Genomic DNA, 15235 nt, shown 5'->3' with positions numbered 1-15235 from the left:
TACAAAAATTTTGTATTTAATAAATAAATATATTCATATGACATGAACACAAAAATGCATATTTTCATCTATTCAAGATATACAAAGATTTTTGTACATAGAAAAGAATACAGAAAATGTGGCAAATTGATTTTGGCACAACAAAGTTCTGGACAGATGGAAAATTGTGCGTCAAAATGTATTTGCAATCTCCCTCAGCTCCAGCTGCCTGTACATACAGTTCAAAACCTTCTGTTTTGTGCATGTGACATTGTTACTGTTAGAGAAGAATGTTCAAGATAATACACACCAGATGTTATGTCTTTACAGATAACTTCTGCTGTGTTGGTCTCTAAGGATTGTTGAGATGCTTGAGTAGGTGCTTTATCATTAATTAGCATCATGTATTTTCTATGCACATTTGTTTTTGCTTGATGCCACTGGTAGTTTGTTCCATCATCTCTGCAGCTTTCACATATCACTGAAGATTCCCTAAAAGGGCTTGTCTGATTTGGATGATGCTTTAACCCTTTCATGGTTGAACACTCTTTTAATTTGCTATTATTTTATACCACTGAACTCATACAAATGACATGGTCAATATAAAGTCCATTGTGTTAACCTGGAAGAGTGGAATTAGAAAACTCCAATGAGCAAAGAATTGACTAGTGCTTTTGTTTCTGATCAGTGTTCAAAGGCTCCTGTTAGAGGGTGTGTATGTGTTTCTGCGTGTTTACACACATGTACAGAATTCAGCTCAACTCTGATGCCTCTAGAGAATACATAATCTGCTACTATAAATTAATTATATTTTCCACACACACCATGCATGTGCATTGTGATTAAATCATGCCACAAAATGCAATGATATCGTTCCCTGATGGTGAGCATGTGTGGTTCTGGTGACATCATGGTATTAAAACATAATCACAATGAAGCCTGAGGGCGCAAGTGTGGTTGTGACATTGTGACATTCAAATGGTATAATGGGGCAACACGGTGGCTCAGCGGTTAGCACTGCAGCCTCACAGCGCCAGGGACCCAGGTTCGATTCCAGCCTCAGGCAACCATCTGTGGAGTTTGCGCATTCTCCCCGTGTCTGTGTGGGTTTTCTCCAGGTGCTCTAGTTTCCTCCCACAGTCCAAAAATGTGCAGGCTATCGGGGACTGGCCATGATAAATTGCCCGTAGTGTTCAGGGTTGTGTGGGTTGTCGGGGGATGGATCTGGGTGCGATGCTCCAAGAGGCGGTGTGGACTTGTTGGGCCGAAGGGCCTGTTCCCACACTGTAGGGAATCTAAACTAATCTAAAACACCACCTCTGGAAATTTAATTAGTATGTGTGGTAGGTTCACCAGCATATTTAATACATTTGTGTATTTGAGTCACGCCAGTCATGTATGCACAAAAGAAATCTTTTGGTTGTGTTAACAGACAGGGCCTATTTTAATCAACATTTCTGAACATGTAATGATACATCTTCAGAATAGTTGGGACTAAAATCCAGACTTTTTGTCCCAGAGTTAGGGTCATTATTCTTTGCCACACACACTCCTAACTTGTTACCATATGCAATGCACTTACAATGTCTAGTAAGAGAAAATGTTGTATGCTGTGCAAATAATGATTTAACTAACCTGTCATTTCAGTAAATTTACATTAACAATCTGTGATGGAACTAGGACTAGGATCAGAATCTCTCGAGGCTGGACATGTCAGACCTGGAGGAGGAAGGGGAATTAATTAGGCAATATGTGATGACCAGAACCCACCATCTTCCTGCCTTTGCCTGAATTACACTTCGGGTGGGAAGGCTCACATCCATCTTCCTGCCTTGCCAGTTGAGGTCTTTAATGACCACATAAGAGCTTCATCCACCAGCACCGTCTGTATTATAGCTCCAGGCGGGATGGGATTCAGCCTATATGGCAGGTTAGACAGGGTGTGCAGACTGTCATTTGGCAGGGGATCCATCAATCTGCTTGTTTGAGGGACTGGATCCAAGAAAGAGGAGTGGTCAGTGAAAACCATCACTTTTCCCAGGCTTTCAAACCTGTTATCCCATGCCCCCAAACAACAGCATAAATAACTTCCTCGTTTTATTTCAGTGAAATGAGTTCTCTCTTTCATTTTATATCTTTATTTTAAGTTGCAAACTTCTTTGTAAGTTGAAAGCACAATACATATTGATGAATGGTTGATGGTGTTTACTTCATCAGCTAATGTATATATAATTAGTTATGTGGACCAGCATGAAGATTAGCATTAGGTACTATTGATTTTTTTAGTAGTGAAGACAGGTTAGATAAATTTTTGTTCCTCCAATCCACTATGCGATGGATTTTTAATTATTTTAGGGACTGATTGTTACTGTATCCAAGTCCATCCAATCATGCATGTCCATAATCAAAATGTATTTCCAGTTTCCATTCAGCTTTCCAGAAAATGGGAATTTAGTTTGAATTTGGACAGGTTTTGCCTATGGCAAAGAATAGTTTCTTTTACCTCGGTCAATGCAGCATTGGACTTGCAACGTTTAAAACACATTCTTTTTCTATTCCTCAGCACGCACACCCCCCACCCCACACTTAAGTTCCAAATGCAAATTAAGACTGATTTCTACCTGTCACTTCCAATTGAACTAAATTGGGCTTCTGTGGTAATTCATAGCTGCAGTGTGCACTGCCCTACAGCAGGCAATCATTTCATGTTAAGAGAACAACATTTTTGGATTGCTAACTGGGCAGAGGTTCCTTACTAAGTTCATTTTACCTTTTGAATAGGTGGAAGTAGCATGTGAGCAAGAGTAAAGATGATTGAAGTTCTATTTTATTTATACTCTGATTTTGTCTTGGTAAATAGTTATGACAAAAACTAGTGGCAGATTTTAACTTTTGAAGAGCCAACAGTCCACATGGTATGCCTGAAGTGCAAAGCCTAAGCCTTGCATAGAACCAGCAAAGCTGGCAGCCCAAACCTGTAAGAGGATGGGCAGTGCATTCCCAGCTCTTGAATGGTACAGGCATTGATAAAAAATATGAAACATGTATGAAGAGGACAGATCTGATTCCCAGTGTTGAGAAAAAATATCCAATTTCTTTCCATCAGGTTTCAAGAGTTAATTGTGAACGTCACAAATAAGTGTGGTGACTACCTTATTTCCAGGCATCCGTATCTAATTAGAAGCTAATGGTAGCTTATTTCTATGCAGCTTACAGTTTGGCCCTCACTCCTGAGAAACCAAAAGGTGATAATTCCCAACTTCAAGGTCAGAACGGTTACTTGGCAATGCAGCTCGCCACCTGCTTCTCCATGACTCTATTATAATTTTACCATGTTCTTGAATGATCCACATTCATCCCCCAGAGTTGGCATTGAAGTTAGTTACCATGGCTGATCTTGGACAATTCAAAATCCACTTCAGCTCTGGGGACTTCACTTTGGAGTTCACAGATACCTTTGACTTACATACTTCTACCCGATTGTGTTGTATACAGGGATACATAGTCTTTCACAGAATCCCTAAAGCGTCGAAACAGGCCATTTAGCACAACAAGTCTACACTGACGCTCCAAAGAATATTCCACCCAGTCTCACTTCCTACCCCATTCCTAACCTACACATAAATAAAAACCAAAAGAGGAAGGATCACCAGACCCGAAACGTTAACTCTGTTTTCTCCTTCACAAATGCTGCTAGACCTACTGGGCTTTTCCAGCAACTTTGTTTTTGTTTCTAACCTACACATCTCTAGACACTATGGGGCAATTTAGCATGGCTGACCAACCTCACCTGCAATCTTTGGACTGTGGGTGGAAACGACAGCACCCAGCAAAAACCTGTGCAGACACAGGGAAGAACATGCAAAGTTGACACAGACAGTTGCCCAAGGCTGGAATTGAACCTGGGCGCTGTGAGGCAGCAGTGCTGACCATTGAGCCACTGAGCCACTGTGCCACTCTCATGCATGCACACAGGATCCATTTTATGGCTCTTGTCTGAATTTGCCAGTGCTAACTCACTTATTTGGTGGCTGCCAACCTCTGTGGATAGCAAAACATTTTAGCCGAATGGCAGGATGGGTTAATAGTTTTGGAGAATGAGATAGGTGAGAGTGAAGAGGTTTCATGCAGTAGTGAGTTTCATACCCCACGATTATTGGTAAGGTTTGTGTTCAGTGGCAGAGTTAGAATGAGTGTGTGTTAGCAGAGAGAATATGATGGAACTTAGCCCTCTGGAGTGCAGAAGATCATAATCCTGGACTGTTGCGCTGTTTGTCTGACTGGAGACCATACTGACCCAGACTGGTATTAGTGTCCAGGTTGGCTACGCTTAGTGTCTTGAACCCCACTCTTGGTCCATCAGGTAGAGGATGGCCCTCCTCTCAGCCACCCCACCTCAAGGCCTCTGCCTAGTAAGCAAGATACCAGCTTCCTATTCTGAGGCATTTCTGTTTCCTAAGATAACAACATAGCAAAGTAGCTCCTGGCTTGCAGCATGTAAAATGCTGTGCAGCTGTGATTTAAATACGCTGACAGGGAATTATAAACCAGAAGGTGCCAGCAGTGTCAGGAACTCCTGAAAGTTAGGGCTAAATTTGATTTTAAAAATCATCTCAGTGTCAATTTTGGCAAGTTTCAAAGAGGGCCTCCTTTCTTGAACACTAGCGACTTTTCTAACACTATCTTCCCAAATTTGAGTCATTACCCATTGGTGCCCTGCTTGTCACATTCTCCCACTTGCCTTGACCTCTCTGATTCCCGGCACTGGTACCATCTTTAAAGCTGAGCTGTGCACTAGGTCAAGTGCTGACTGCTTGCAGTTGGCCTGAACTGTCGTGCACCAGACATGTTGGACAGACTGTATTTGACCCCGCTTTGCTGACAGAGGCTTGGAGATCCTACTGAAGGGAAGGTGGATAGAGCTCTTAAAGATAGTGGAATCAAGGGTTATGGGGATAAAGCAGGAACAGGATACTAATTGTGGATGATCAGCCATGATCATAATGAATGGTGGTGCTGGCTCGAAGGGCCGAATGGCCTACTCCTGCACCTAAAGTCTATTGTCTGTTGTCTATTATCTATTGTGGTGTGAGTGCCGGTGGTGTGTGACCTGAGATGCTGATGACTGGTGGAAGTCTGCAGGAGCAACTCACAACTTGGAAATGCCAAGTTAATAAAATGTGAGGCTGGATGAACACAGCAGGCCAAGCAGCATCTCAGGAGCACAAAAGCTGACGTTTCGGGCCTAGACCCTTCATCAGAGAGGGGGATGGGGGGAGGGAACTGGAATAAATAGGGAGAGAGGGGGAGGCGGACCGAAGATGGAGAGTAAAGAAGATAGGTGGAGAGGGTGTAGGTGGGGAGGTAGGGAGGGGATAGGTCAGTCCAGGGAAGACGGACAGGTCAAGGAGGTGGGATGAGGTTAGTAGGTAGCTGGGGGTGCGGCTTGGGGTGGGAGGAAGGGATGGGTGAGAGGAAGAACCGGTTAGGGAGGCAGAGACAGGTTGGACTGGTTTTGGGATGCAGTGGGTGGGGGGGAAGAGCTGGGCTGGTTGTGTGGTGCAGTGGGGGGAGGGGATGCACTGGGCTGGTTTAGGGATGCAATAGGGGAAGGGGAGATTTTGAAACTGGTGAAGTCCACATTGATACCATTTGGCTGCAGGGTTCCCAGGCGGAATATGAGTTGCTGTTCCTGCAACCTTCGGGTGGCATCATTGTGGCAGTGCAGGAGGCCCATGATGGACATGTCATCAAGAGAATGGGAGGGGGAGTGGAAATGGTTTGCGACTGGGAGGTGCAGTTGTTTGTTGCGAACTGAGCGGAGGTGTTCTGCAAAGCGGTCCCCAAGCCTCCGCTTGGTTTCCCCAATGTAGAGGAAGCCGCACCGGGTACAGTGGATGCAGTATACCACATTGGCAGATGTGCAGGTGAACCTCTGCTTAATGTGGAATGTCATCTTGGGGCCTGGGATGGGGGAGAGGGAGGAGGTGTGGGGACAAGTGTAGCATTTCCTGCACTTGTCCCCACACCTCCTCCCTCTCCCCCATCCCAGGCCCCAAGATGACATTCCACATTAAGCAGAGGTTCACCTGCACATCTGCCAATGTGGTATACTGCATCCACTGTACCCGGTGCGGCTTCCTCTACATTGGGGAAACCAAGCGGAGGCTTGGGGACCGCTTTGCAGAACACCTCCGCTCAGTTCGCAACAAACAACTGCACCTCCCAGTCGCAAACCATTTCCACTCCCCCTCCCATTCTCTTGATGACATGTCCATCATGGGCCTCCTGCACTGCCACAATGATGCCACCCGAAGGTTGCAGGAACAGCAACTCATATTCCGCCTGGGAACCCTGCAGCCATATGGTATCAATGTGGACTTCACCAGTTTCAAAATCTCCCCTTCCCCTACTGCATCCCTAAACCAGCCCAGTGCATCCCCTCCCCCCACTGCACCACACAACCAGCCCAGCTCTTCCCCCCCACCCACTGCATCCCAAAACCAGTCCAACCTGTCTCTGCCTCCCTAACCGGTTCTTCCTCTCACCCATCCCTTCCTCCCACCCCAAGCCGCACCCCCAGCTACCTACTAACCTCATCCCACCTCCTTGACCTGTCCGTCTTCCCTGGACTGACCTATCCCCTCCCTACCTCCCCACCTACACCCTCTCCACCTATCTTCTTTACTCTCCATCTTCGGTCCGCCTCCCCCTCTCTCCCTATTTATTCCAGTTCCCTTCCCCCATCCCCCTCTCTGATGAAGGGTCTAGGCCCGAAACGTCAGCTTTTGTGCTCCTGAGATGCTGCTTGGCCTGCTGTGTTCATCCAGCCTCACATTTTATTATCTTGGAATCTCCAGCATCTGCAGTTCCCATTATCTCTGGAAATGCCAAGTTACCATGCTAACTGTCAGGTCGGGAATTATCATCTCCTAGTTTCTATCCAGTGAGAGAGAGAATGGGAAACTGTACATCAGTGAACAGAGATAATGTCATGAAGAGGAAGTGCACACAGGAAAATTGCCCTCTTGTTGCTCACGAGTGTGAGTCTCATCTCACTACTCAACGCTGGTTGGAAAATTGAACATTTTGGTCTTGACAGCAATTAGCTCTTTCCTGCAGTTGTCCAAATTTTCTTGCCAATACCCACATCATTCATAGGCTCGGAAGGTTCCACCTTTAAATCTACAGTCAGAGAACTCTTTTAAAACGATACAGAGGTTCAGTAATTGTTATCACGGACTCATAACTTTACTAATCTCAGTTGATTTGGTAAAGTTAAATTGTGCCCTTTTTAAATCATTGACTTAAATTTCATTTCGATGACTTAGATAACTTTGAGAGAAATGGCCACATGCATGTTTTTTAAAAAAGGTAAACTGCTGTATCCATTTGAGTTTACCAACATTTAATGTTCTGCATAGTCTGTCAGTTCAGATTAAACCTGGAAGCCAGAATTGTCTAGGTTGCATGTTGTCAAGGTAAGGAGCATTTGACATTCAGTTTGCACCCCTCCTACCCAATTTTTCATTCATATTACAGGTAGGCTTTTAATAAAACTGAAAATTGCTGCTTAAATTTGAGATATTCTTGCCAGTATTATCCAAAAGGAAAAATGTTGACTTTGCAATTGCTTCCTCACTCCCATCTTTTAGTTCTCATATACGTGTCTATAGTGAATCTGGTACTTTGAAGCCTTTTTATCATGCAGCAGGAAACACTGCGATTTCAGCTAAGGGCACTCACTCTGTGGATGGAAAACTCGTGTAGAATACAAAAATCCTATTGTATAAAGCTGCATGAGGATCAACAGTCTAGTTGAGGTTGAAGAATGCTCTGCTGAGGATGTAGCTTGTTGATTTATTTACAGGGAACCCTTAATATCAGAGAAATGAGTGGGATCAGAAGGATTAATACAGATCAAAAATCAATTTAAACACATGGATTACATTTTAAATGAAATGTGCTAGCCTCACTTCAAACAAATGAAATTTGAGATGTACTACTTTAAACTGGAGGGTATTTTTTCACTATGTTCAATCCTTGCTCATTTAAGTTTTGAACTTAGAAGAAAGGAAAATTGCGGGTGAGCCAAACATCTGTTGTACAGCATGCAAAAATAGGTTTGATGTTCTTGTGAATTCGGAGGAGTGGTAGGCCATTCATCCCCTCAAGCCTGATTTGCTACTCAAGTGAAACAAATCTGCATTTCCACTTACCCTGGATAACCCTTCACCCCTTTGCTGAAGAAGAATCATCTATCGCTCCCATAAAAAATATCCAAGGACACTGCTTCTGCCATCTTTTCAGAAAAAGAGTTCCAAAGACTAAGTACTGTCTAAGAGAAAAAAAACTCACCACATCACTGTTTCAAATGCACAACAGCTAATTTTTAACAATTCTAAATTTTTTCCAGTCAAAAACCTTCAGGATCTTGTATGTTTCAATTAAGTCACCTCTTAATCTTCAAATCTCCACACATAGAAGACTAGCCTGTTCAACCTTTTCTGAAAGGACCACACACCACGCCTAAACCCCACTTTTCATGGCCTCACCTGATGCTATTTTGATAACTTCCTCCAACCCATTAATCCTGTAGGATTATTGCATTCCTCTAAATTTGGCCTCTTGCTCAAGGCTCACCTATTTAACACTTATCTAGGCCCAAATTTGAAACTGCTCCCCCCTCTACTTTTCACCTCTATACTTTGCTCCATTATGATGCTGCTTAAAACCTACCTCCTTGAACAACACTTACTCACCTTTCCAAATTCTCCTCCATTGACCCAATGCAGTTTTTGTTTGATCGGATTCCTGTGCAGGGCCTCACAAATGTTAAAATTTTGCAGGAGAAATCAATGGTCACTTTATTCCATTTGACTTTAAAGTTTTGCTGCGTCTCAGTACATTGCCCTAAATCAAGATACTAACTTGCACTGGCCTACAGGACACATAATGCCTGTAGGCCAGTGCCAATGTTGTTGCAGATGATCATGCAAGAGTTGATTTATAGTAGTTCCCGGAGACAAATAAATCAAAGTTTATTCATCTCAGTCTTCACAGATCCAGGAAATGCTGCCTTCAGGGTAGTCTGTGTTGTATGGCCTGTTAATTTGAAATTGGAGCACATTGGAAATTAAATAATGCTTATTTCCAAATCATAAAATAAAACCTCACCTTAAAATGTCATTGACAGCAGTAGTATAATGACATATTTATTCAATCACTGTCCCCCCACTTCCACCTTTCAGCTTTTGGCTTTGGACTTAAACAGATGTAATGATGTAAAGTTGCACCAATGTTTTCCTCAAGATAAAAGGGTGACAAAATAAACATAATTTTCAAAAATAAGGTATAAATTTACGGCATTATTATTTCCACACATGCTTTTCATTTGTTGCAACAAAACAATTCACGATGTGTCATCATGAATATTGATTCTTCATTGATATTTACTCTTACAGAGAAAGAAACTTTTCTAGATCCCTTTGTATTGGGAAATTTACTTCCTGCCTCACTTGGAAGCTATTACAGATACTCCGGCTCCCTAACAACACCACCATGCAGTGAAACAGTAGAATGGATAGTCTTCAGCAGGCCTATCTCCATCTCCCTTGAGCAGGTATGTATTTATGTTAACATGGAAATGCATGAACCTGCCTTTACCTACAGTTTTCCAAAGTCTCATTCATTTTAAAGAAAAAACGTGTTGTTTTTACAAAAAGACCATTGACTCCTTTGCAAAAGATCTCACTACTGAATAGCTGTTGTAATTCAAACAGAGATGTGTGAGTGAACAAAGTTAAAGTGATAACAAGGCTGGTGCATGTTGGCACTTTTACGTTTAGCACTTCAATTCATCTGCAGTATAGTTTTGTCCTTGAGAAGGTCAGGCATTTGATTGCATCATATTTTCTCACACAATAAATTAAGTTGCTTTCTTAGAAATATGTCTTGTCCATCTTTGCCAGACAGTGCAATGTGCAATTGTTACATGATGATTGTGCACATTTAAAATTCAACACTTTTTACAAAGTATTTGATATCGAGATGTATTGACAAGGTGGCAGCATATATTCTTTAGCAAACAATATATTTACTGTCTTGATTTTTTTATTTCCATTGTTGTGTAGCATAGCTTTTCTGTGAGTATATGTCTAATCCTAAGAGCCTTCACAAAATAATTTTCATTCCATCTCAGTGCCTAGAATATATTAACTAATTAGCACTGTCATGTTGAGTCATGCATATATTTTCAAAGTGAGATTTAGCAATCAGTGCTGTCACAATGACAAATTATTATTGATGAGTATCTCTATTCTTAAAAGCTCACTTCTTTATATATCATTACCATTAGGATAAAGTTGTTGTTATCCCAGAGGCAACAGGGCTGCCCTCTGAGTTTAACCTGAGGGTTATCATGCCTCAGGCAAACAGCGAGATTATGAAGGCAGAACCTTCATGGTGACCTTCGCCAGTGCAAGTGTTGAAACTATGCTATTGGCATTGCTCTGCATTGCAAACCAGCTGTCTAGCCACCACAGCTAACCAACCTTCTAATGAATCTTGTGTTTTTTTGACTCTATGTTGTCAAGTTTTTTTTATTGGAGGGTTGCTTTCCACAAGACCAAGTGGGTTTTTCTCATCAAATCATACCAAACTCACCTTATTAATTACCAACCCTAATCCTGTGGCATCTCACATGTCTAATTTCCACCCCAATTTTTGCCATTTCCAGAATAACACACTACCCCATTGATACCCCAGAATTCATTGACAACTGTTGCACTGTCCTCTATCTTTAAAAGCCCACTGTGCAACTGGGCAAGCATTAGCTGTCCAGAGCTGCTTTTCACAGGTGCTGGTATTTGCTCTGGACATAGAAGACAAGGTAAAATGGCACAATGCTTTTCAGGCAGGGTCCTGGGGGTCCTGATCAATGGAGTGGTGTTGCACAGGCAGGGCTTCCTCTTGCCCCACAAGCAGCAGTGGAGGCCCTGAGACCAGACCTTGCCAGCCTGATCCATGGTTTTCACCAGGGTTAAAGCAGTCTCAGCCATCTGGAACAATGCCCAACACTGCAGAAGAAAGATCAATAACTTGCTTGCCTCTGCCTGCATGAGTGCCACTATGTTATCGCCAATACTTCACACTCACTCTTTATCTGCTATTGTATCCACCTCTTACAAGGTTCATGCTCTATCACTCTCACTATTGCCTGTAACATCTTCCCAAACTGTCTTCACCCACTCCAGCCCCCGGAACCACTAACCTTGCATGCCGTCTGTGCTGTCTGTTCATCCATTCAGGATACCTCCCCACCTACACCAACATTAACAGCTGTGCCACCCATTCTTGCCTTCCATAATTTCTGTATCTCACTTATTCCAATGAAGAAAACAGCCCATAATATGAGCCCACAGAAAGAGTCAAGACAGACAGGGTTCTACCCAGTTTTCAACTTCTTACTCCTTATGAGGAGAAGGTGCTGACTCTGACCGCGCCAAGCAAGACATAGACTGATATCAGAGGTTGACCTCGAGCATAAGCTTGCTGACAATTATGACAGGTTTCCTGAATTTATGTCTGTGCCAAATGTAACAGCAAGACAGCAGCAACATGAGCAAAGTATCTCTGGTTGAGGGGGCCAAGCAGAAAAGCTAAGGCAAGGCAATGCATGGGCAGGAATGAGTAGGGTCAATGTGAGTGAGCACCATTAGTAACGAATGAAGAGACCAGCGATACAGTTTGGTCCAGTGCATAAGGTGGTGTGTGCTTTGAGTGCACAGTGTCCCTGCCACAGCATTAAAGTGATAGCTGCCAGTGCTTGCAAACCATCTGGTTCAATCTGAAACAAATAGCTCAGGCAACTTAGGGGATAGAGTTGGTGATGAGGGAACAGAGTATGTGGTGGTTTCAGATTTGCTAAATATTTAATTGGTGGAAATTTCTGGTCATTCTGTGCTGGATGGAAGACCATTTGGATGTCTGACCATTTAAGAACAGCGAAAGGATCAAGAGATTTGGTGGTGAAGTAAAGATGGATTTATCTGTGGAAACAAATGTTTTCTCGCAAGATGTTGCTGAGGGACAGCAGTAGATGAGAAATCGGTATGGACTCAGAGATCAGATGAAATTGGAGTAGGCCGTTCAACATATCGAACATGCTGCACTATTCATTGAGATCATTGCAGCTCCAATTGTGACCATGACTCCATTTTTCTGCCTGATCAGCCAGAACCTTTGACTTCCCTGTCAATTAAAAACTTGTACAACTCAATGTTGAATATATTTGTAGTCAAATGTTGCAGATCCATGTTAAAGAGAATTCCAAAGGTAATGAATCTTGAGGTTAAAAAGCCTCCTTGTCTGTGTTTTCAGCAGGAGGTCTCTTATTTCTAGAATCTAGGTCTAAACTCCCCTCTCAATATCTAACCTGCCATGTTCTCTTACAATCCTGCTTGTTTCAAGAAGATCAACTCTCATTCATCTGACCAATGAGTTTTGATCCAACCTGCTTAATCTTTTTTCATAAGGGAATCCCTTAATCCCAGGAATCAGCATAGTGAATGTTCTTTGATCTTCATCCAATACAACTTTATCCCTTCTTAAGTAAGAAGACCAAAATTTTACACAGTGCTCCAGAGTACGATCTCATCAATATCTTGTACAGATAAAGGAAGTATTCCCTATTTTTAAACTCTAACCCCCTTGCAATAAAAAGCAATATTACACTTACTTTCCTAATTATTTTCTGCACCTGTGCATTAACTTTTTCATTTTTCATGAGCAAGGATGTCCTTTTTACCATAGTATGCTACAGTGTTTCTCCATTTAAATAAAATGCTCCTTTTCTGTTCTTTCTACCAAAGCTGATGTTTTTACGTTTTTCCACATTCTTGTAATTGCTTCAAATGAAAATGCAAATGCTGCTCTTGTTTGTTTGCCTTTGAAAATAAACATGAACATTTTCAAATGTTTGAAGATTTTCCAGTATGTGATGGCCCCACCTTGAACATATTCGGCCATATTGAGAAGATATTCAACCACGCTGGATATTAAGGAATAACTAATACTCCTTTGATCAAGTTTTAAGATAGGATAACACTAAAGATGGTAACTAGTATGACAAGGCTCTGAAATAACAAGACATTTATGAATGTAAACTTGTATTTTCACTGGAGTGTCAACTGTGCCACCTCTGTGGCCCCATAAACATTTCTTTTTGGTTCTCATGCCAGTGTGTGCACAATGAAAGGCAACACCTGGCTGACAGTGCTTAACCTGGTGCATGGCTGGGCTTTAAAAATAGCACGAGCAGTGGCAAGTACCTCCCTTTTGGCAAAAGGGAATGCAGGACGAATGTATGACACAGAAGTGTCGTGCATTGTCATGGACCAGACCAGAACCCCCCCACCCCCCCGCCCCCCCCCCCCCCCCCCGCCCCTCACAATAGGCAGCCTAGACCATAACTTTTTCTTATCAAAAGGTAGATGCGAAATGCTTGTTCCAGATGCGGTGCACCTGGTCAAACCACTCGACATTAAGCAGAACACAATTTATTTAAATACAATAGTTAAAATAGAAGCAAAAGAAACAGGAATTTAGAAATAATTTACTTAACTGAAAAATAGGTAGAGTCCCTATTACTGATCAATTGTTCCGATATAGTAACATCCCATAAACACACCCCTTGGCAAAAAGGTAAATTCAGACACAGATTCTCACAGTCAGCTTCTCAGTCCTGGGGGTGGCGGGGGTGGGGGAGCGTGGGGGGACAACATCAGGGGAGATTCCAGAGAAAGTCACAATTAGGAATCATTGACCGAAGCTTGTAACCTTTCTGGGACCCCCAACAGCTTCCAAGTGATACAGCTAAAGAAAAACTAGAAAGCCTGATCTGGGAGAACTGGTCACTCCCCTTCCATTGTTACCAATATTGTTAAAAAAAACCTAAAGGCCTCTGAACTTATTGATTTAGGCTGGGTCCAGTAGACATTTTATTGCCTCAAACTCTCCTCAAAAAAAAACCCAGGACAAAATAGCCTTTTAAAGTGACAGCATCGCCACATGTGTAACTAATAACGTGAATTTTGGAGATTAACGTAAGAAATTTCATGAGGGCTGAGAGCATCCCTCCATGAAATTTATCAGCACTGACATTGAACCAACTTCTGTTAAAATCCAGTCTTCTGTTCCTTGTTGGCTTATCAATCCTCTACCTGTGCTGGTTTACCCTGTGGCACCTATGAAGTGCATTTTGGGAATCCAAATACACTACATTTACTGATATCGCCTTCATCCGTTACATTTACTTATTTCTTTTTATTCACCTTCATCTTCAAAGAACGCTAGTAAATTCATCAAACAGAACTTTTCTTCACAAAACCATGTTAATTCTGTTGATTGTATTGTGATTTTCCAAATGTCCTGTCATATCTCTTTCAGAATAAGTTTGAGTATTTTCTCAAGTATAGATCCTTTGGTGATACTACATAGAAGTACAAGAATGACAGGAGTAGCCAATAAACTAAATTTGATGAATGCACCTGGAAGATTGCAAATTTTAGTTTTAACTTCATATTGTAAGTTACTATGTCAGCATTTCCATTCAGCATTTTCTTTTTCAGCTGGCTTTAACAACAAGATATAAAGATGAAAAGATTTCATAAGTTTCTCTCCCAATTTTATTGTTGGCTTATATATGAAAGCAGTTTGGATTCATTAACTGATTATGGCCAATGTCATGGGCAATTTGTAAGGAAATGTAAAATTGGACCATTATCACAATGGATTAATAATGAGATTGGCAAAATGTACTGTTGAAACTTCAACTTTAATGTTCATCATAGCATGGCAGAATAGGAACTAAGGCCAGACAGGGTCACAAGCATGGATTTTATGGTTTGTTTTGCCTCCTTTACACCATATCAGTTTTGGTTTCATAGCATTTTATACCCTAGATATTCCATTATGAATTACTTGTTCACTAATCAGCATTAATTTCTTCTCATTTGATTGCTTTGTGCAGCTGGATGCTTTTTACTCCATATTTACCACTGAACAGCAAGACCATGTCAAATCAGTGGAGTACTTGAGGAACAACTTCCGACCACAACAGAAACTGAATGACAGGGTGGTTTACAAGTCTGCGGTCAAAGAGTCATGGAGTCAGGCAACTGACTACCCAGGGGTTCTACACAATACAGAAGGTAATTTTCTTATGCTGAGTTTTTTCACCAAGTTGCTATGTTAT

At 42.0% G+C, this 15235-nt stretch overlaps 1 protein-coding gene across 2 annotated transcripts in view; it reads left to right on the top strand.

The window, feature by feature from the left end:
* LOC125460192 (receptor-type tyrosine-protein phosphatase gamma-like) overlaps window positions 1-15235 on the top strand; it is a 693348-nt gene that overhangs the window by 476646 nt on the left and 201467 nt on the right. For both annotated transcript variants that reach the window (XM_059649945.1, XM_048547332.2), the window contains exons 7-8: window positions 9444-9601; window positions 15011-15191. In XM_059649945.1, coding sequence (XP_059505928.1) covers window positions 9444-9601; window positions 15011-15191 — 339 coding nt within the window. The remainder of the gene's footprint in view (window positions 1-9443; window positions 9602-15010; window positions 15192-15235) is intronic.

This window comes from Stegostoma tigrinum, chromosome 11, assembly GCF_030684315.1.
Source record: "Stegostoma tigrinum isolate sSteTig4 chromosome 11, sSteTig4.hap1, whole genome shotgun sequence".
Classification (NCBI taxonomy): Eukaryota; Metazoa; Chordata; class Chondrichthyes; order Orectolobiformes; family Stegostomatidae; genus Stegostoma; species Stegostoma tigrinum.
Note: the sequence above shows the minus strand (reverse complement) of the source record. Positions and strands in the feature narration are given on the sequence as shown.